Consider the following 22,329-nt stretch of genomic DNA (forward strand, 5'->3'; position numbering starts at 1 on the left):
ATTCCTGCAAAACTTCCTGGCAAAACTGCCCAGCCCTGCCAGCCCCTCCCTGCTCCCCCACCCCTCCTCTCTGGCTCCAGCTCCTCTCCCAGTCCATCCTGCACACAAAGCCAGCACCTCTCCTTACTCAGAACAAAGAAATCGCCTCTCCCTCTCTCCCACTCCACCTGCCCCACTCACTCCAGTGTTGGGGTCCTGGAGACTCCACGGGGACCCCAGCCTCCGGAGCCATCCTAGAGGCCCCTGCCCACTCCTAGACAGGAAAGGACTCTTTGTTCTGAGAGATGTGAAGGTTAGGATTTGGGGGAGGAGGGGGAAGAGCAGCGGGCCAGAGGGAAAGGGGCCTGTGGCGTTTGGGCCTGGGAAGGTAGGAAGCAGAGCAGAGAGAATGAGGAGCGGAGAGGAAGGGGTGACAAGAGGAGAAACGTGGGGAGGGGGCAACATAGCTTTAGTAAGGATGGGGAGAAGGGGTATGCTCCCCCCAAATTCCTCCTTCTCTAAGGAGGCTCCTGGGTGTCAGGCAAGGAACGGGGCAGGGGTGTGGGCTCAGGGCTTGGTCTGACCCATCCTTTCAAATAGGTAGCAGGGGGACCATCTTCCTCAAATAATCTCATTTCCAGCAGGGCCCCCTCTACTTCCCACCACAGTATAAAAAGAAAGGAGACAGCTGGTGCGCTGGGGGAGGGGGGAGAGGGGATCCAGGGTTTGTTGGCCAAGCACCAACTCCCCCCTTCTGTAACCACAGCTTTCCGGAGGCGGCCCTCCCCTTCCGACCAACCCAAACCGACAGCCACCCTCCTCCAGAGGCACTCTGCCCTCAGATCCACCCACTCGGGCCCCCCAACCCCCCACTCCCCAAACCAAGGCCGGCCCCAGGACAGAAAGAGCCAAGCTTCCAGAGTCCCGGTCCCCCCACCACCCAAAAGACCAAAGCATGAGGACCCAGGTATCTGGCCCCCCAGCTCCTCCATGAAAAAGGACCCCAGTATCTACCCTTCCAGAGCCCCTCTCTACACCCCTCTCCAGGTCTGCCCCCACGGCTCCCTCATGGCTTTCCTTTTTAGGGTGGAACCAAATTTCCGTGGCTTCAAAAACCTCTCCACCCCCCCTGGCTCTACTCCAGGGTCTCAGCTCAAACGGTTGAAAAATAAACAGACTTTCAGGGCTGGGGCCTGGCCCGGGCAGGGGTGAGAGGAGCCCCAGCCCCAGCCGGCTACCTCCCACTGCTCCAGCACACTTCCTGTCTTAGGCCCTACTCAAATCCTCAGTTGCCTTCCTGTTGGCAGAATCTCATCCCAGCCCCTGAAGGAAAAGTTCCAGGATGGAATCTCTCCCAACTTAGCCTCAAGACAGGTAGCCAGGCTAGGAGCTAGGACGGAGGTGTGGGGAGGGCTTTCCACCATCTTCCGGAGCTCCCAAAGGGTACTGCCCCTTTTTGGGGAGAACAGTGGTGGTGACCAGCACAGGCTGGGACCCCGGGGCAGGGCACCAGGGTCAGAGGGAAGCCAGAGATTAAACCGGCCATTGGCGGGGTCCTGGCCCTCCCGATAATAGGTACAGTGTGGGTGCCCGCGCAACGAGGAGGTGCCCTCCGCATGCGCCAGAGCTCCCAGTTCCTACTTGTTCACCTACACCTCATTTCCTGGGGTCTGGGGTGTGCAGAGGTCGTGGCCTTTGAGAGCGGCCTGGGTACAAAGAAGGGATAAAGGATACTTGGGAAGGAGTGAGGGCTAAGGATAATTACACCCCAGACTCTGAAAATGGTAGGTGAACGGATCCCAAGATGAAGGGATGAGCGCGGTTGGGGCGGGGGGAGGGTCAGAGGCGAAGTGCCGGCGGGCGGGCGGGAGGGTCAGCCTAAGGGTTTCACGCCGGGAGAACAGGGGGCTCGGAAGTCGGCGGACCAGACAGGGACCGGGACCTGAGACCCCCTGTTTCAGAAACAGGTGTGCTCAGGGCCCCTAAGGGCGGAGGAAAGGGTCCCAGCGACACAAAGACCTCTGCTCCCGGCGCCTGAGGGTGACGGCTCGGGGAGGAAGTGAGCGGTCCCTCTGCCGTCCGGACCCCAGCCACCCGCCCACCCGAGGGGAGAAGTGAATCACAGCTGGAAAGTCCATTTGCGGGGGGAGGAGGGGCTGACTTTTGTCTCAGACGGGGGGCGGCGGCGGGGCAGGCGGGGAGGAACCGGGAAACGGGCCCTCCCGGGCCCTGCGCCGGATGGTGGGGACAAAGGGGGCCGACCACGCCGGCGACCGCGGGGCGCTGGGCCCCGGGCCCGGGGGTGCCCACCCGACCACACGCGCGCCTCCCTCCTCCCGCCCGGCCCCTGCCCCGAGCAACTTTCTTCCGGGGCGGCCGGGGCGGCCGGGGCGGGGGGGGGGGGGTGGAACGCGGCGCGATCGGTGCGCCCCCGGGCCCCGGCGCTCCCCCCCACCCCCTACCCCGGTCCGGCCGCCCCGAGCCCACCTTGCTAGCCAGGTCCCGGCTCCGCTCGGTCCGCACGCGCGTGAGCGACTCGATCCGAGACATGGTCGGGGCGGCGGCGGCGGGCGGTCCCGGGACAGGAAGGCGGCTCGCGCGCGCGGCCCCGCGCAGTTCCTCAAACGCTAGCCTGCCCGCGGGCCGGGGGCGGGGGCCGCCGGGCCGGGCCCGGGGCGCTGGCCGCCGCTCGCCCCGCCGCCCGCCCGCCGCCGCCGCCGCCCCGCCGGCCCCGCGCGCCTGCCCGCGCCCTGTGCGCCCTGCCCGCGCCGACCTCGGCCCGGGAGCCCCGCGGCCCCCGCCCCGCGCGCTCTGCAGGGAGCCCCGCCGCCCGCGCTGCCCGCGCCGCCAGGCCCCGCTCGCCGCTGGGGGCAGGGCAGGGGGGAGGGCGGGGAAAGCCAGGGGAAGCGAAAGGCTGGTCTTTACCGGGCGTGGAGGCGAGGGTGCGCGCCCGAGAGCTCTCCCGCCAGCCCCCCGCCCCGCCCCGCTCCGCTCCGCTCCGCGGCCGCTCCCGGCCCCGCCCCCAGAGCCCCGCCCCCAGAGCCCCGCCCCCCCTTCTCCGGGGGTTGGGAGGCCCGGGAAGTCCTTCTTTGCGTCTAACCCCGCTTCCCGCCGTTGCCACTCAGGCCGGAGCGGACAGACTAGACACCGGCCAGCCCCAGTCCGGGGGCAGTTGGGGTCTGGCTAGTCTCTCCGCAAGAGGCGGGGTGGAGTGGGGCATTCTTTCGGGACCCTTTGCCGCAGCCTGAGCCAACCTCCACCTTTGCGTAGTTTCCTGATGCTGGGAAACTCCCCCCCACACACACACTCCAACCATTCACGTTACCGTTCATTTCTGCCTCTCTGGCTCTCCCGTTTCTCTGGAGAGCCTTGGGACAGAGCATCCTACTTGCGCGTGGTCCTGCCTGATTCTGCCCCCCCCCCCGCAGGTGTGGGGTGAGAAGGGAGAGGAGGCCCAGCCCAGATCCAGCGGCTCCCTGGCCCGACTCAGCACTCCTGTAGGTGCCAGTTTTAGCCTCTGCCACTATTTTGGGCTCCATGCCTCGCCGCTGGCTGAGCTGGCTGGGCTCCTCACCCCCCAGCACACCCCCACACTGCTCCTCTAGCCTCCCTCCTGCCTCACAACTCCTTCATCACCTTCTTCCTCGCCCATTCCACTGTTTAGAATCTGTGTATAGCAAAGACCAGAAACAAGGAGAGGGGACCGACCCATTCTAGGCTAGATGGAAATTAGAACACAGAAAAGGACTTTCCCAGGGCCAGGAGGGAGGCTGGTTCCTCCAAGCTTGCACCTGCAGGGGAGACCTTATGGGAAGGCCCTAGGAACTCCCCCAGAACCAGCAATCCTGGACCCGAAACCCAGACTTACCCTCCCTGCAGTGAGCAGGCAGGGCTAAGGAATGTACTAAATTTAAAAACAGACAACCAGAAGCCAGAAGCCAGCCTCCCTGCTCCACCCACTAGGGGCCCAGAGACCAGGGGAGGGCAGGACCTCAGCTTTTCTCCCAGGCCTGGGGTGGGAGAGTGCCACAGGCTAAGGACGGAATCTTAAAAGGCCATACTGCAGCCTGGGCACCCCGTGGGCAGACCATGAGGCCAGGACCGGAATCCCACGGTCTAGGAGCTCTTAGGCCCCAGACTCAGAAGGTCTCTATGAAAGCAGCAAACCTAAGGTTCCAGCCTTTTTCTGCCTCCACCCCCATCTCCAATGGGCTTTGCACCCCAGCCTGCCCCTTGCTCTGTGTCCACCTCTTCCCCTTGGGAGATGAGTGGCCAGGCAGGGGCTTGGGGGTAGATACAGGAAACCTGTCTACGTTGAGAAACACTGGGGCTTTTACTGAGCTAGGCCTGCTGCCTGACTTAATATTCATCTTCTGTATCCCTGGGAACACTTCCAAAATCACACCCCTTGCATCCTAATCCCTCCATCCCCACCCCACTTCTATCCAGTGATACTTCCCAGATTTTCAGGAATTATTTTTTTAGATACCCCCAAAACAAAAGGCAACCCCCAATTTCTGCCAGAATCTAAAAGTAGCCACCACCAGAGCATGTGACTCTTGATCTCGGGGTTGTGAGTTCAAGACCCACACTGGGTGTAGAGATTACCTACAAATAATATCTTAAGGGGCACGCCAGTGGCTTAGTCGGCAAAGCCTCTGAATCTTGGGTTTCGTCTGGGGTCATTATCTCACCGTGGTGGGATCAAGCCCTGCCTGGAATCTTGTGTTCGGCTCCACACTCAGGGCAGAGTCTGCTCGAGACCCTCTCTCCCTCTCCTCTGCTCTCCCCCTCTGTCCCCCTTTGTTTATTTTAAAATAAAATAAAATAGCTCATTTAAGTTGACAAATGTGTTCTGCACACCTCACGGGTGGGGAGGCCGTGCCAGGCAGGAATGTGTCAGAGTGTGGGCCAGTAGATGGACAGTTAGAGTCCCAGGGAGACCCCGGCCCAAGAACTACGGTGCCCACGAGTGTGTGTGTTCTTTTTGTGGCTCTGGACCCCTGCATATTCCGGGACAGGAAAGACTGAGGCATGACTGACTCCAGGGGGCCATCGATCTGAAGATGGAGGAAGAAGGGAAGAGAGGGGAAAAGCGGGTTACGTGAGGTTTGCTGACAGAGGCGTGTGGAGTCAAAGGTCTGGGTCTGCAACACAGCTCCGCCTCTTACTAACTGTGGGACCGCCAAGCTATCTTGTCTACAAAATGGAGATTAGAGTACTTATCTTTGTCAGAGTGTTATAAGAATGAAATGAGATGACCTCTGGAGAAGTGTTTTGTCCACCACGATGACTCTAGTCAAATAGGAAGGAATAAGCCACTTCCTCTCTCTCTGCTGGACTTCTCTCCAGCCCCACCCCCCTGATGTTTACCTGCTTCGGGGCAGTCCTGAGTGGGGGGGAGGGGCAGAGGCGGCCTAGGGAGGCAGCCACCCGCATTCGTGAGGGTGGAAGATGAATGGACCAGAGGCCCTGACGAGGAAGAGCAAGTACGGCAAGGTCCTGACTCACTCTGGCTCCTTCCTGCTGCCTGCCGGGCCCGGTGCTGCCCACATTGCCCTTCACCTGGTGATTTTACCCCTCCCCCAACCTGGGCCAAGGGTGGGCAAACGCAGGCCACTGGGCAGTACTCACTTCCCGGGCCAATTCGCACAGCAGGAAGACAGGGTGGTTCCACCAGCGCACGGAACCTGAGCTGGGCCAGCTCCCGGGGAGGCTGGCCTCAGACCCCAGGTCTCTCCATTGGCTTGTTCCCTAGAGAGCTCAGCTCCCTGCCTGCCCCACAGCCCTTCACCCCCGACCCCAGCGGCTCCTCCTCTTCTCAGATGCGTGGTCCCGTGCCTCTAACGCCCCAGTGTGGCCTGTGGTGAAAGCAGGTGCTAACAGAGAGAGAGAGAGAGAGAGAGAGAGAGAGAGGAGTCCTGGCTCCAAGGCTGGCAGAGAGGAGAGCCCAGAACCTTCCTGGGTGAGAATCCCATGGCTCTTGGGGCTGAACAGCGTGTTTCCTCGGGGTCTTCTCTCAGAGTTCAGATGCCTCCCCAGGCAGGAAAGTACTTGCATACTTGGGGAGGCCTTGAGAGGAAAAGGGGGTGGTTCATTCTGCCAGTAAAGGAAGAAAGTGGAAATGCATTCAAGCAGCAGGCAGAGCTCCCGGGTTCACAGAGCCCGGGGTCGGTAATAAGGGAGAGAGCAGAGTACCTTCACCTTCCTGGGGTCAGAACTGGGCACGGCCCCACACACATGGGTGTGCGTGTGCTTCCATAACCCTACCCTCGTCAGGCTTCCACTCTGCCCGCGGTCTAATTTCAACTCCTTCAGCTGCCACATCCACCATACAATTATAAGTGTAAAAGCACTTTGCAAACCCTCATACCCTCCGAAGAAGTAAAAAGTGTTGCTGCAATGATTATCATGGTTACATGCAACCGTTCATCTTCGCGGCCCACCTCTGTCGCTACGGGAGGCTTCTGGGAGGGCTGCACTGCCCTTTGGCTTCTGGAGCCTCCGCCTTTCCCTCTTCCAGCTGCCCCAGCTGAAGCCGGCTGCTGAGCGGGAGGCATGGGGAGAGCGGAGCAAAGCTGACGCCCTGGGATACAGGGAGGGAGTCTGGGAGAGCCAGCAAGTGTCCCCGCGAGCACGAACCACTGCCCTGAGTGTCTGTCTCCCCGGGAAGCTGGGGAGGGGAGCAGATGGGGGGCAAGGAGGAAGGGAAGCAGGGAGGGCAGGGGCGCCAGGCCTCCGGCTTCCCCACCGCCGCCTACCTTGGCCTTTCCGGTCATGCCCAGGAGGAAGCTGAGGGTGCGCTGCAGGGGGGAGCCTGCCCAGCCTCCTGAGCCCCCTTCCAGCTGGCCACAGCTGCGGGGGGAAAGAAAGGAGGTGAAGAGTGCAGACGGGGCTGGGGGAGAGAAGCAAGGTGTTCCCAGAGAGATGCAGGTGCCTTGGCCAGGAGGGGAGAAAGGAGGTCTGAGGACAGCCTGGAGCGGGACGCCTCAGCCCACCCCCACCTCCCGGATGTGGACAGGCCCCTCTATCTGAGAGGAGAACTCCAGGCTCCTCCCCCCTTCCTACCGAACTCAGGCAGGGTCTCCTCTTGTGCTGCTTCCCACTGACAGATATGGGGTGAGGGCTGTCCACAAGGCCATGTTCGCCTCAAAACACAAGAGCCTGTGCACGACCCTCTGCACTGTTTGGAAAGGGCCTTTGGGCCTACAGCCAATAAGGAGTGGATTTCCTGGGATTTCATCAGCCCCATCCCATGAGCTAATCCCAAACCCAGAGCCAGAAGGATGTGTCAGCTAGAGATTTTCAGGACCACAAATCAGAGCTTGGCATCTTAAAGGGCCATGGCCATCGCATCCAGCTGCCCTGCCTGGGAGGGCCGAGCTGCTCTAACCAGGCTTCCGCTGAGGGAGCCAAATACACAGGTGCTGATTTTGTGCGCTGATGTTCCCCTGGCTACAAAATCTCCCAGACTCCACCTCGGTTCCCCAGCTAGGCCGGCAACCCCCCTCCCCCCACCGGCTCTCCTTAAAGCCACTCCCCATTGGTCAATTATCTGAGCCTCCAAAGCTGTCCATGGGGTCCTTGGCCACTGTCTCTCCCTAAGACCGTCCAACAGCTGACCGGCCCACTCAACCTTTGTGTCAGCGACAACAGCAAGCAGCTCCCGTTGTCTTATTCATCTGATGGCCTGGCGTCTGGATACAACTTTTCTTTCCCTAATTGCTTTACTATCCAATGGGGCTCCTGGGAACTTTCTAAGCCTGACCCGGCCAACAAATGAGAAGAGGGTGAATTCTTGCGACGCTCAGGGAGAAGGACATTTGGAGGCCTTTGATCAGAAATGTTAAGGGGAGGGGCACCTGGGTGGCTCAGTGGTTAAGTGTCCCGCTCTTGATTTTGGCTCAGGTCATGGTCTCGGGGTCGCAAGATCAAGCCCAGCATCAGGCTCCATGCTCGGTGCAGAATCTACTTGAGATTCTTTCTCTCTCTCTCCCCCTCCCACCGCTCATGCGCGTCTGCTCTAAATAAATAAATAAATAAATATATTTAACAAAATGTTAAGGGAAGCAACATTTCAGGAAGCAGAGACCCTTAGAGTTACAAAATCCATGGTCCAGCCACATTGCGCCTTTTCCAGCAAGGCCTTTGAAGGGCTCTGGGTCTCCCCAACTCACCTTTGGCTGAGGTCAGTGGCAGAGGACTGGCGTAAATTCCCTGCCAACACAAAAGGAGATGGGAAGTGTCCAGCTCAAGCCAGACAGAGACACCCAAGGTGGCCTCCCCCACCCCCTCCACCCAGATCAGGTCCCCAAGCTGTGGGGGGGGGGCTTATGTAGCCTTTCCTGAGTGCCAGCCTGGAGGAGGGGGGAGTCGGAGGGAGGGGGGAAGGGAGGGAGGCGGGAGGGGGAGGGGGCTGGGGGCTGAGTGGAGCAGAGCTGAAGAGCTTAGGGGCCAGGGAGCAGAGCAGGAGGGCTCTGCGGGGAAGGGCCAGGGACGGCTCAGTCCTGTTTCTGCTGAATGGAGAGAGCAGAGGTTTCGCTGGAGCTCCCAGCGCCTCATCTTGAGGACAAAGTACATTACAAGCAACTGTCCTCCATCTCCGGGGACAGGGGGAGCTGGGGAGCCGCAATCTGTCCTATGTCCTCCTTCATTGGAAGGAGATCTCAGAATGCCTAAGTCCTGAATTCAGATCTCTCATTTGAATAAAGTCATTTTGGTGTTTCCAAAGGGTGTGTGGTTACACAGAACTCAGGACATCCGGGCTCTAAACAGCTGGCTCTGAGGAGTGGTGGCGAGACAGACAGGGGAAGGGGCCCTCGCTGTCTTGCTCCCCACCCCCACTCACCAGCTGGATCAGAGCAGCCCAAGAGCCAATTGATGCCACTCATGGATACGGACTTGGAAAGCATGCCAGGGGCTGAGTGGTCCAAAGGGCCAGCAGACGGATGGCAGCAACTCTGACCCTAGAAGCATGTCAAGAATCCTCACACGACGTCAGGCTTCATCCCTCTCCCGCTCCCACTCCCCATGCTCCCACTTCCCTGCAGAGGGTCTACCTTCAAGCCCTCGGGCCTCCCACCCTCTGCAGCGTTCCACCCGAAACCATCCGCAAATTATTCCTGCTAGTTAGCCTTCAGCGATCTGCCACAGTTGAGGCCCAATGTAGAAAATCTCTTAGAAAAAAATGTGTCCCAAAGGATTTCCAGACATGACAAACTCAAACTGTAGAGGCCAGGCAGGTAATAAAAATGAAAGGACACGAATGAGACAGCTTGGGGTTAAGACAAAAAGGAGCAGGAATATTCATGGACCACAAACCCAACCAGTAGGAAATAAATATTTTTCTCAAGCCTACGTGAAGCATTACAAAAACTGGCCACATATCAGGTCATAAGGCAAATTTTAACCCATTTCAAGTCATCAATATCACAGTGATCACAGGAAACCAGCCAGAAATCCCTTCCCAATGGACTGGATAAGGAACCTGTGATATATTTGCAATCAAAATACTAATCAACAATAAAAATGAACTCGCCACAGCCCATCTGACAATATGGGTGAATCTCACAGACATAATAGTGAGGGAAAGAATCGGGACACAAAAAATGTATGTCCTGTATGATTACATTCATATAAGGTTTAAAATAAGCAAAATTAGGGGCGTCTGGGTGGTTCAGTCAGTTAAGCGTCTGCCTTCAGCTCAGATCATGATCTCGGAGTCCCACGTTGGGTGTAGAGAGTACTGAAAAATAAAATCTTTAAAAATATATATATTTTATAACAACAAGAATGAAAATACCATAGAACTACAAAACAAAACTCGTGGGACATGGCCAAAGTGGTTTTTCAGGGGTAATTTATAACCTTAAAATGCTTATATTGAAAAATTTTAAAAGCTGAAAATTAATGAACTATGCCAACTTTAAAAGGTTAGAAAAAGAACAGAACAAGCTCAAGGAAAACAGAAGGAGGTATATAATAAGGATAAAAGCAGAAATCAGGGCACCTGGCTGACTCATTTGGTAGAGGATGTGACTCATGATCTCAGGGTGGTGAGTTTGAGCCCCACATTGGGCAGAGTGGTTACTTTAAGAAATAAAAATTTAAAAAGGCAAAATCAGTGGAGTAGTAAACATAAAACAGGATCAATAAAGCCATATGTTGTAGACAAACCTCCAGTAAGATTGGCAGACAGAGGGAAGACACAAATTGAGGAAGAATGTGGGGCAGACCCAGTGATTGCAAAGGCAGGGGAAGACTGCCCTACAACGTGATGATAGCAATTTTTAAAAAGATTTTATTTATGTATTTGAGAGAGAAAGAGTGAGAGAGAGAAAGCATGGGAAGGGGGAGGGTCAGAGGGAGAAGCAGACTCCCCGCTGAAGGAGGCAGGACTTGATCCTGGGACTCTGGGATCATGACCTGAGCTGAAGCAGACACTTCATCAACTGAGCCACCCAGGCATCCTGATGATAGCAAATTTTGAAAATGCAAACAAAATTCCTTACAAAAATGTGTGTGTGTATATCTATATCTATATAACTTGACAAAACTGCATCTAGAAGAAATAGAAAGTATGAATGGTCCTATCAAAGAAATGGAATTGGTAGTTAATCTTTCTATAAACAAAACAAAATGCACCAGGCCAAAAACATTTTATATGCGAGGCACAGATCTCTCAAGGAATAGAGCACTGAAATCTTATGCAACTCTTCCAAAGAACAGAAATGAAAACTCTCCAACTCTTACTATAATGTGATTATAACCTTGACTCTTAAACTGCACACAGGCAGTGTGACAAAGGAAGATTTGGGGCCAATCTCTCTTATCAACCTAAGTACAAAAATCCCAAACAAAATATTAGCAAAGTGAAGTAGATTTTCAATGTCCACAAATTGTTTGCAGCTGCCTCTTTAGGAGGCCTCTATCCACTCCTTGCTTCTGGGCTGGCCTGTGACTCCACTAGATGAATAGAATGCAGCTGAAGTGGCATTATATGATTTTTGAGCCTGAGCCTCAAGAAACCTTAAAGCTGGGATGCCAGGGTGGCTCATTCGGTGAAGCGTCTGCCTTTGGCTCAGGCCATGATCCCGGGGTCCTGGGATCCCAGTACTGGGTTCCCTGCTCATCGGGGAGTCTGCTTCTCCCTCTCCCTCTGCCTCCTCCCCCACTGCTCAAGCTCTGTCTGTCTCTCTCTCTCTCAAATAAATAAAATCTTTTAAAAAAATTATTATAATAAAAAATGAGAGAGAGCTTAGCAAGATAAGTGAGTGTAAGACCACATTATACAGGGCGTCTGGGTGGCTCAGGTGGTGAAGTGTCTGCCTTAGGCTCAGGTCATGATCCCAGGGTCCTGGGATGGAGCCCTGAGTCGAGTCGGACTCCCTGCTCAGTGGAGAGTCTGCTTCTCCCTCTTCCTGGTGCTCCCCCTGCTTGTGCTCTCTCTGTCAAATAAACAAATAAAATCTTTCAAAAAATAAAAATAAAATCTTTAAAAAAGTGGGCAAAGGCTTGAACAGATATTTCACAAAGGAAGATATGTACATGGCCAGTAAGAATATGAATAAATGGGGTGCCTGGGTGGCTCAGTCTGTTAAGCATCTGACTCTTGATTTCAGCTCAGGTTGTGATCTCACGGTCAATCCCCACGTCAGGTTCGGTGCTGGGACTGTAGCGTGCTTGGGATTCTCTCTCTCTCCCTAGCCCTCTACCCCTCCCCCACTGTGTGCTCTCTCAAAAGAAAGAAAGAAAGAAAGAAAAAAAGAAAGAAAGAAAGAAAGTTGCCCAACAGATTTTTTCAACAGGGATATGCAAATTAAAACCAAAATGAGATATCTCTAAGATATCCACCAGAATGATTAAAATTTAAAACTTGACAAGAGAAGTATAATATACCTAAGAATAAACCTATATCCACAAGATCTGTACAGAAAAAAATGATATTACAAAAGTATACCATCTTCATTGATAGGAAGAAGCAACATTGTACTGATGTCAACTTCCCCTAAATTACTCTCTAGATTCATTGCAACTCCAATTAAAATCTCAAACATGTTTTAATGCATGTTTTGCATACGTTATACTTCAATAAATGCTTATTTTTTAAAAATTAAGACATTCAGGGGTGCTTGGCTGACCCAGTTCGTGGAGCATGTGATTCTTGATCGACGGGTTGTGAGTTCAAGCCCCACATTGGGTGTAGAGATTACTTTAAAATCTTTAAATATAAATAAATACATAATAAAAATCAGGAAATTCTGTTTATGTAAAGTCACCACATGAGAAGGAAAAGACAAACCACTTTTCCCCATTTGGTGAAAAGATAATTGCAACATATATAAAAACAAAGGATAGACATGGGCAAAAGACACAAAGAGGAAATTCATGGAAGAGGAAACACAAATGACCTATGTACATAGGAGGAGACACTCAATTTTGTGTGTAATATGGTCAAATTAATACTGCAATGAGATTTATAACCACTAGATTGGCAACATTAAGAAGTCTGATGGCTCCAAACGTTGGAAAAAAATTTGGATCAACAGGAATTCTCCTATACTTCTGATGGGGGTGGAAACAGTCTGCTGCGATCTTGTAAGTTTGAGGTGCACACTGTCAACCAACAGCTCCACTCCAAGGTGTATGCCCTGGGGAAGCACTCACAAATGTGTGTCAGAAGACAGATAAAAGGGGGCTCATAGTGACAGTGTTCATGATAGCAGAGTTGACATTATCGGAAGGTTCAAGGGTACAGTGGAGTGAAAATGAATAAACTCTAACCACCTGCAGCACACAGATAAAAATTAGACACAATGTTGAATAAAAATGCAGGTTATAGACAATTTTGTACAATGTAATACCATTGTTTTTAAATTCAGCAAAACAAAATAATATATTATTAGGTAATACATATATATTTGTGTTAAAACTATAAAAAATGTAGATGGGTGATAAAGAAAATTCAAGATAGTGATTATTTCTGGGGATGGGGAGGCGAGGGAGCAGCAGAGGAGAGAAAGGCAAGGCAAGGAGCGCCCAGGCATTGGTGGTGTACTAGGGCTTGAGAGGGGTGGCTGATTTATTGGGCATTCGATTTCAAACGTCATACTTAAAAGATGAAGGGGAGGGCTGCCTGGCCGTGTCAGTCAGTGGAGTGTGGGACTTGATCTTGGGGTTGTGGGTTTGAGCCCCACGTTGGGTGTGGTGTCTGTTTAAGAAGAAGTAGAAGAAGAAAAAAAAAGACACCGGAATCTTTTTTTTTTTTTTTCTTTTTTTTGAAGTAATCTCTACACCCAGGGTGGCGCTGGAACTCATAACCCAGAGATTAAGAGTCACATGCTCTACCGACTGAGCCGGCCAGCTGCCCCGGACACCTGCGTCTTAGAGTGTCAGCTCTGGGCTGGCCGCACAGAATACGGTCTGGAGCTGCACTGGGCTCCCAGGCCCTGGGTCTGCAGGCTGAGGGCCGGCCTCACGAGCCTCAAGGTTTGGTCTGCGGACCTCGGTGGCGTTTGTACGTACTTGCTCTGGAGGAAGAAACAAAACGCCAAGATGTAGACAGGGAGAAATTTAAGGGAGTGCTTAAAGATGAGAAGGAGAGAGGAGAGGAAGCAGAGCAGGAAGGCCGGAAAGGAGACAGCTCCCCACAGCAGGGAGCGGGAGAGGTGAGAAGCCCACGGTGCTGGGGGCTGGGGGCGAGCAGGGGAGAGGATCCGAGAGTCCAGGCGCTCAGCCTGAGCGCCAGCATCTCTACTGGGCACTTGAACTTCTTTTTTTCTTTTTGAAATAACCACAACTTTAAAAGATAGTTTTTATTATCCTGATTTGTGGAGAGATGAAATAGATCCTTCAGGTGGTAAGTGAAGGATCTGGGAGTAGGTCTGACTTCCCATCCTGTGCTTTCTGCAACACCAGACTGGCCTGGGGCGTGGGGGGCCTGTGGGGGGGCCGGGCAGCAGAGATGTTGGCGGGAGGGGGCACTATTGGGATGCGATGGGTCCAGCCACTGTCTGCAGCAGCCCATTTCCCTCACCCTCTCCCCCAAGCCACAGGCTGGACCAAGGAGACTGGCGTTGGGGCCCCTGGCCGGCTAGGGGAGGGGCTGGAGGGGAAACAGCCTTAGCTGCCGGGCTGAGCTAGCCAACCCGACCCAAGGGTGCCCCTCAAGGTCTTGTGTGTCCTCAGGGGTCCCTAGGTCCCGGCTTGAGATCCCCCAGATATGTTCCCTTAAGCTAGAAGGCTGGGCAGACTCTACACCGTTTCTCATTCGATGATTCTATGATTCTCTTGTTAGAGGTCTACTGTCGTTCAGGGGACCAGATGCCTAGTTTCACCCCACACATTACAAGTTCGCCTCCAAAGCTGAGGAATGTGGGGTCCATGGAAAGTAGTGCTTATCACAATTAGGGGAACAGGGGCCTTTTCATGAGAGGAACAGAGATGCCCACATTGGCGCAGAGCTCAGACACAGAAAGGTGGGAACAGAGAGTCGTAGAGAAGAGGCAGGGGCGGGACCCCAGGAGTGGGGGCCAGGGCGCGCAGCCCCGGGGAGGCGGACAGAGGCGCACACACAGCAGACACAGCCTCAGTCAGATGCAGTCGGAGCGAGGCCTGGGCACGGACAGACCCAGCAGCTGGCAGGACAGAAGAGGCACAGAGCGCTGGCCGGACAGGCAGGGGGCAGGAGGGGGGGAGAAGGCGCGGCCTCCATGGGGAATCTTGTCCATACCACGCGCGAGTGCTGTCCACCTTGGCGCTGCCGTTCCAGAAAGGCGTCCAGTTCCTCTTGGCTCTGCAGCAAGGGGCCCTCCCGAGCGCCCGCGCATCCCGATGCCTGCAGTTCGCTTCTGAAACACACATTGCCACCACTGCCCTCGGTACCTCGTGGCTGGTGACGGGCACCGGGGAGGAACACCGCCCAGCCCGGCCCTTCCTGTCCGCATAGATGCAGCCCAGACCCACACTGCCGGCCTTTGGGTTGTGCTTGGGCAAAGCTGCAGGCAAGGGTGGCCCCTGCTGGCCGCGGGACAGTACTGTCCTCAGGAAGGACGCGGGCGCTCGGGAGAGGCCACCCGCAAGCTGGAGTCTCACTCCTTGCCTGATTTCTGATTCCAACCTTTGCCCCTACTCAGCCCAGGACTTCCAGGGGCAGAATTAGTGCCTGATGGTGAAAGGTGACCCCTCGAAGACCCTGAGATACAGCTGGCCCCACACGAGGGGGACCCAGGGCATCTCTGCCTTTGACTGGCTGCTCTCGGGAAGGTTCCTTGAGCCTTGTGGGCAAGGTCTCCCAGCTGAGTGCCACCCATGTCAGTTCGGGGACACGGCACAGGGTCCTTTCCCTTCCCCCAGCTCAGCCAGCTGTGCCCAGGAGCTAGAATGTGGTCTACTCACCTGAGCTAAGGGAACCTGCCCGTGGGAACCACGGAAAGAGCAGAGGGTCGGTGCCCTTCACTGGACCACAGCCAGAGCAGTGTCCATGACCACTCACACTGAGCTCTCCATGTTGACCCCCAGACCTTCTCTTTCTGACTTCCGCTATCTTTGGGGAAGTGGTCAGGGGTTTTCCAGAAGAGGAGAGCTGGTCCCTGTCTTCTGCCAAGCAGACACAGACAGACCTCTTCCCCCCTTGCAGGGCTGTACTGTGATGTCTAAAACTTGCTGGGTCTGCATCAGCCTGGAACCAGCAATGCCCCACCCTGGGGACACTTCTCAAGAAACCTCCGAAAGTTCTCTGGGCTCAGTTTCCTCAGCTATAAAGTGAGGAGTTTGGGCCCCGTGATCCCTGAGTCTCTTCCAGTTCTGACACGCTTTATGGGTCAGTGAAACCCAGAGTGGGAAGTGGAGGCAACGTGGCCCCAGCTCCATACCTTCCCCTCCACAGCCTCCCCCACCTGCCTCCGGGACTAGCTGGAGAGGAGCCGGGAGGGGGCACACTTTGAAAAGCAGCGTCACCCTCCCCAAAAGCCCAAGAAAGGCAGGGTTCAGACTCTCCGGGGGGGGGGGCAGGGCTCAGGTGCCCTCATCCGGCATCCCTGCCCACCCCTTTCTCCTGGGTCTAGGACCTGAAGGAAGGGGGGGCAGGGGGTCCCCTGGGGGTTACCTGCTTAGTGGATCTTGCAGCTCTCTGCCTGGCCCCCAACTGTGTCTTTTGAATGGGTTGTGGTTGTGGCCATGGGCACGGAAAGCCCCCGACCTTCGGAGAGGTACAGCATGGAAGCCATCTCCCTCGTCCGTTTTTCCTGCCGCCGCCTCCTCCTCCTCCTCTTCCTCCAGCTGCTCTCTGGACTCGACCGCAGACAGGCAGCGGCGAGTGTGGCCTTGGGGCACCACGTCTCCACCTGCGAGGAATACCTCCGGGACGTCTCCGTTCATGGGAGGCACACACAGGCCAGTCTGAGCCAAGAAAACAGAGGGGGTGAGAGGAGTTCTAGAATCCTGGAACCTGGAACTGGGGAGTGTCACAGCCAGCCCTCCCTTCCCTGAGGTGCGAAACTGGAATGTGGCTGGCCCCCGACTCCCAGCCTAGTGTTCTTTCCAGGGCACGAGGACATCCTCATCCACTCCTCATTCTTCCACGTCCTGAGCACCGGCGCGGCAGAAAACCCAGCCACGCAAACGGGGATAGATGCCGCTCCTGTCCTCAAGGGATTCAGTCTGTCTGTGTGTGTGCGTGCGTGTACGTGTATGTGCGTGCACGTGTGTGTGTGCGTGCGTGTGTGCGTGCGTGTGCGTGTGTGTGTGTGTATGTGCACACGCATGCAGAGACAAAAGCCCAAATCCCAAATGACTAAGTGGCCGGAGTGCCAAGTGCCACAGAAGGCTGTGTGCTGCCGAAGGAACGAGTGTGTAGCCAGTTGGAAAACTCAGTAAAAGGCAAGGGAAGGAAGTGGCCGCCCCTGAGGGGTCTGGAGGAGTGAGTGGTGAGGACCTGGCGGAGCTGGGGAGGGAGGGAAGTTCCTGAGAGAGGATTCTGGTTTCTTCCTTCCACGGCTGGTCATATGGGAAGGAACAGAGCCAAAAGTCCTCTCCAGAAGCAGAGAGAAGGGCACCGTCAGCCGCCGCGCTGAAATCTCTTCCCTCCCCCACATGGGCACTGTTCTCGCTGCCCAGCACTCCCGGCAGCCTTTGGGGCCTGCCTCAGTGTGTCTTGGAGTTAAGAACCCTCAGGAGCTCTTAACGTTGAAAATGAGAAGCCCCACTCCAGAATGAAGTACCAGATACCCTCTCCTTCCCTGCCGGCCTCTGTGCTGCTCACTCCGAGCCCTGTCCCTGTAGGCCTTCTGCTAGAAGGAGTCTCCCAGGGCTCCCCCAGCTACTGAGCTGCTGGGGGGGTTCGGGAGGACCAGGAAGCAGTGAGTCAGAGTCCTCCCCCCACTCCCAGGCTTTCTGCGAGGGCGCCGAGCCTTCCAGGGGTCATCTTACTCTCCTGCATCCCGCTGTTGGAAAGTTGTTCCTTCAAGCTACTTTTCCCACTGTCACTCAACATGTCCCCAGCCTTCGCTCCAGCCAGCACCGCAGACAGGCACTTGTGCCGTCCCCAGCCGCCACACGGAAGGAAGGGGGTGAGCGCTCGGGCCACTGCAGGTGCACCTGCGCCCTGCCAACGGCTCCGGGGACAGACAAGGAGAGACCTGGGAAACCCGTCCATGCTCCTCACGTCCGGGAGCCATATAGAGGCCCCTCAGCCAGCCGCCGGACAGGTCCTCTCTCTGTGTGTGTCTGCAAATGTGGCCTAGTGCCGTCTGGTGTGCTGGCTAGAAATGAGCTGGGCAGCTCCACAGGCAGCGGGACACAGTCCAAGGGCCGGAGCCTCAGCCTGCCATCCAGGGGTCTCCAGAGCTGATATTCGGAGGCAGGAGGGGGAAATGTGCAAAAAGTATTGTGAGAGGCTGGGGGTGCAGACAAGAGGAGGACGTGGGCTGCTCACTGGGAGCAGGGGAGCAGGGGCTGGAGATGGGATGGAGACCTCTCCCCAGAGGCGGAGGGCTGGAGTTCCAGCCCTAGCTTCCACCTGGTATTCCTGCCCCAGAGAGGTCCATGGGGTTGAATTTGGTGGGAAGCCTTTTCTCCCCTCCATCCCTGGGATGCCACCTGCTGGAGAGGGTACTTGCTGCCCTGGCCTGGTGAACAGAGAGCTCTGGTCCTGAAATCATGCCCTTCTTCCTCCAGCTCAGACCAACTGGAATGTGCCCTCTTCTGGGAGACCCACCTTTTCCAAGCACCTGCGTGTTCATTCCTGGCCTCCGCCCTCTGTGCAAATGGAACCCGTGCGGCTCCTTCTCCCTCATATCTTCATTCCATTTCTCTCCATTTGTTCTGTTCTCTCAACTCCACCCATGGCCGCAATGTCAATAATTTCTATTCTGTCCTTCAAAGAGATGAGGTGTAGCAAGGCCGCCTCAACCCTCCCAGAGACATTCCTCCTCCACGTTCAGAAACGCAAGCCAGCCCCATGGTTGCGTCCTCCCCTCTCCTCCACCAGCTCCTGCCAGGCCACTCCCATCTCCCCCAGCCTCCTGAGCTCAGAAACGGTGCGGGGCAGCGGCCAGGGCTGGCTCTCACCCTACGGCTTTAGGTAGCCCCCACATGAGATCCCATCATGTCACATCACTGCTTCCACGGAGCAGAGATGGGAGATTCTGAAATAGGTCTGGGGTCAGATGCTCCAGACGAAGGCATGGGAGGAAAGCAGGAAGGGGCTCCAGGAAGTCACTTTATCTTCTTGTGTCTGGATCGAACGGTTTCCCCCCCAGCACGCACCACCAGCGTCTCCTGCCCCTGGTCCTAGCGGGGGCCGCCCACCGCCCGCGCTGCCCGTCAGTGGTTCGTTGGGCACGCCAGGGTGCTGGGGCGGGAGCACACAGTACTTTAACAGAGACAGGGGCCTCCGTTGTTCAAAAGTCTGAGACCGGGATGCCTGGGGGGCTCAGTCAGTGAAGCGTCTGCCTTCGGCTCAGGTCATGGGCCTGGGGTCCCGGGATCGAGCCCCACACTGGGCTCCCTGCTCAGCGGGAAGCCTCCTTCTCCCTCTCCCTCTGCCTGCCACTCTCCCTGCTCATGCTCTCTCTCTCTCAAATAAATAAATAGCATCTTAAAAAAAAAAAAAAAAGCCTGAGACCATAATCTCAGGGAGCTGGAGTGGCGCCGAAACTCATCGGGCTTGCTCGCTCCGCCGCGTCCGTGAGCCACGTGACCCTGGGGACTTTGAGCACTTTGGAGCTTCAGAACCATCTGTAAAATGGGAACTGTACTGACCCTGCCAGGCTGTTGACAGACTCGATGTGACTGACTGTGTGCTCGGCGGGATAGGTCTTCAAAAGTGCCGGCCTTGTCGTTTTTACTTAGAGGCACAGAGGAGGCCAGACATGGAGAAACGGGGAGCTGGGGACTGGAAGGCCTGGGGGACAAAAGCAGGAATCAGAGGACGGCCTCCCACACCTCTCTCTCAGACAAAGGACAGTATGAGGAAATCACGGGCCGCGGTCACACAGCCGTGGTGGGGACTCAAGGCCACGAACGACCTGCGATGGAAAGGGGGGGTGCAGCCAGCGTCCAGAACGAGAGGGAGGGTGGGGGTGCTCTGGTCACTGGAGGCGGCTGGCGGACTCTAGAACCGTGGGCCAAATCCGTCCTGATGTCTTTTTTAAATGGCTGGGGGAAAATCCAAAAAACACCACTTTGTGACATATAAAAATTCCATGAAATTCAAATTTCAGTGTTCCTAAATAAAGGTTATTCTGAACACAGCCGCGCTCATTCACGTACGCATGGTCTGCGGCTGGGCCCGCATTACGGCAGCAAAGTTGTGGCTGTGACACACACCATCTGGCCCCCAAAGCCTAAAATATTTATTATCTGGGTCTTTCCAGAAAAAGTTTGCAGACTCGACTCCTGATTTAGAGCAAGTGGGTCTCCAAATCAGGAAGGACGAGAAAGAGACCGAAGGGAGTGTTGAGGCTCAGCGCGCACCAAGCAGGCATTGGGCCGCGGGCCTGGGGGCAGGGGCGTCGAAGTCCCCAAGCCCATCTCCTAAAGGGCACCCGGAGCCCGCGGGGGAGGAGCCAGCCCACACCCAGTGCCCCCATTATCTTGTGGGATCCTCCCAGCCGGCTCTGGAAGTGCATTCTCACCCCCATTTTCCACCTGAAGAAACAGGCAGCGCAGAGAGGGAAAGTAACCCTGTCAAGGTCACCGGGCTGTGGGGAGGAGCAGGTGTCCGCTTGGCAGAGCCAGAGCTCCTTCCTCACCCAGGACACACGCTCCGCAAGGGGCCCGCGCTCCCCAAGGGGGCACGCGCCCAGCTTTGAAAGAGATCCGGGACACTGTTATTCACTGCCCCCCATGTCTGCCCCTTCACCAACCCAGCCAAAGAAAGGAAGCCATTAGATGGGGGGTCCCAGAGAAATCAAATGTGTCCTTTCTACTCCCTCCTCCGTTATCTTAGAAATCTGAGTGGGGTTGGGGGGCAGGCGGGGCTCAGCAAGCACTGGGGTAGGAACCGCTGCTGGAATCCGCCCCGCTAGGTGGAGTGGGCTGTGGGCAAGGCTGGTGGGCCCTTTCACTGCCTGGGGCTTCCTGCGTCTGGCCCTGCGGTCCTAAGTCTCCCAAGGGGGGCAATCATGAGCAAGACCCCCAAAAGAACCAGATAATAAAGAATGGGAAGGAAGGGAGAGCCAGATGTCCTGGTCTACTGGCTTCTCCCAGCCCTGGGGGGACAGGGTCATGGAAAACCCTTTGACTTGCTCGCTTCTTCTGCACTGTGGAGTAAAGCATGTGTCCAGTGGTGTCCTCAGACGGGGCCAGAGCTGGGGTTCCCCGAGCCTCCGATCAAGGACGCCCCAGTAGCCACAGCTACTTCCCGCCCTGCTCCCCAGACACCCCATTCTGTGACAGGTCCCAAACGCCCCCCCGCCTGCCCAGACTCTGTCTCTTAGTGAGAGGCCCATGAGATTTCGCTTAGCTGTCCTGCCAACCGCCAGAGAGTAGTGTCCTGGTTCCCACAGTCAAAAGGCCGAGGGTGTCTGCAGAGCGTCGCCTTCTTTCAGCAGCTCAGGCCGGAGAGGCGAACCCAGCAGGGTCTGTGCTCCAGTGCCGGCCCCATCCCTCAGGGGGACAGGGGCAGGCACAGCAGGGGCCATCTACTGCCCACATCAGCTTCTAGGCTGACTTCTTTAAAAAAAAATGTTTTTTTTTTAATTTCTGAAGATTTTATTTATTTGAGAGAGAGAAAGCACATCAGTGGAGGGGGGGGTCAGTCCCAGGACACCAAGATCATGACCCGAGCTGACGGCAGACACTTACTTAACTGACTGAGCCCCCAGATGCCCCCCAGGTTGACTTCTGAGAGGCACCCACCCGCTTATAGGACCCACGGGGCAGAGTTATTGATTTTATTGTTACTACTTAATTCCGGAAGTCCAAAGCCGGAGAGCCAGGCGTCCCCAGCCCTGTAAGGTAAGCACACCTCCCTCTGCTTAGGAAGGCAGTCAGGCATCTGTCTCAAACACACGCCCTAAATCACCCCCTCCTCTCGGATAGGATATGCCAGGCTCACGAAATCCAGGCTTCTAAGGGTGACCACTTTTTTTGTTTAATTGGTTTGCAAACTAAAGCCAGGAGCCGCCCTCTTCCTTCCCACTGGGCCTGTGAACTCATCCTACCAGGGGCTCCTCTGACTGGAGAGCCTGGGGCAGGGCCCACCAGTCCTCTTCCACCTCTGGCCCATTTGTTCCTTGGCATGAGTTCCGGGTGTTGTGCCAGAAGGGTGGGGCAAGAGAGGGTCTGAGGTTCAGAAGGACACACCTGAGAAGACTTTGGCCACTGTGTCCCAGGGAATTAACCCATCAGATCTCAGGGGACAGCCACAGTGGGAGGTGGACAGGTGGGGTGACCTGGAGTCTGGGAGTCCCTAGCTCTCAGGTGTGAGTTGGTAGCCCCTGAAATCTCACAATGGATGCCCAAGGATACAGGGAACCGTGTTAGGCCCTAGAGAAAGGGGACCCCGGATGAATGAGGATCTCGAGGCTTCAAACTGTCAGAGCCATCCTGGCTCCCATACCTCCCGGGTAAGAAAAAGAGACCAGACAACACCGTGATGGACTTTGGTGTCAGATGGACTTGGCGTGTGCACCCCCGGCACCACCATGTACTTCTCAGTTGTCTGGCCGTATTTAACTGCTCCAAACCCCATCTTTAATGCAGGGATCCCAGCATGTCAACCCCATAAAGTCGTCAGGGTTAAGAACATACACAGAGGGTTTGGCATCACTTGTCACGCAAGTAGTAAGTGTGAAGTGTTGGCCGCACTCGAGAGCCCCTATTTGCACACTTGCACCCCCCCAAACA

At 55.8% G+C, this 22,329-nt stretch overlaps 1 protein-coding gene across 7 annotated transcripts in view; it reads right to left on the bottom strand.

Moving 5' to 3' along the window:
- The window catches only part of ARHGEF2 (Rho/Rac guanine nucleotide exchange factor 2), a 42,379-nt gene that overhangs the window by 19,658 nt on the left and 392 nt on the right, over positions 1-22,329 (bottom strand). For 3 of the 7 annotated variants that reach the window (XM_045784093.2, XM_045784094.2, XM_045784095.2), the window contains exons 2-6: positions 16,085-16,377; positions 14,711-14,828; positions 8,828-8,945; positions 8,157-8,196; positions 6,741-6,834 (exon numbers count right to left, since the gene is read on the bottom strand). In XM_045784093.2, coding sequence (XP_045640049.1) covers positions 6,741-6,834; positions 8,157-8,196; positions 8,828-8,945; positions 14,711-14,828; positions 16,085-16,356 — 642 coding nt within the window. In that variant the 5' untranslated portion in view covers positions 16,357-16,377. Of the gene's footprint in view, positions 1-2,466; positions 2,648-2,904; positions 2,977-6,740; positions 6,835-7,047; positions 7,172-8,156; positions 8,197-8,827; positions 8,946-14,710; positions 14,829-16,084; positions 16,378-22,329 lie in introns of those variants that run through there. The other 4 variants (XM_045784099.2, XM_045784100.2, XM_045784098.2 and 1 more) reach the window with 4 other exon arrangements.

The sequence above is a fragment of the Ursus americanus genome, chromosome 2 (genome assembly GCF_024610735.1).
Source record: "Ursus americanus isolate L20-20 chromosome 2, mUrsAme1.1.p, whole genome shotgun sequence".
Taxonomy (NCBI): Eukaryota; Metazoa; Chordata; class Mammalia; order Carnivora; family Ursidae; genus Ursus; species Ursus americanus.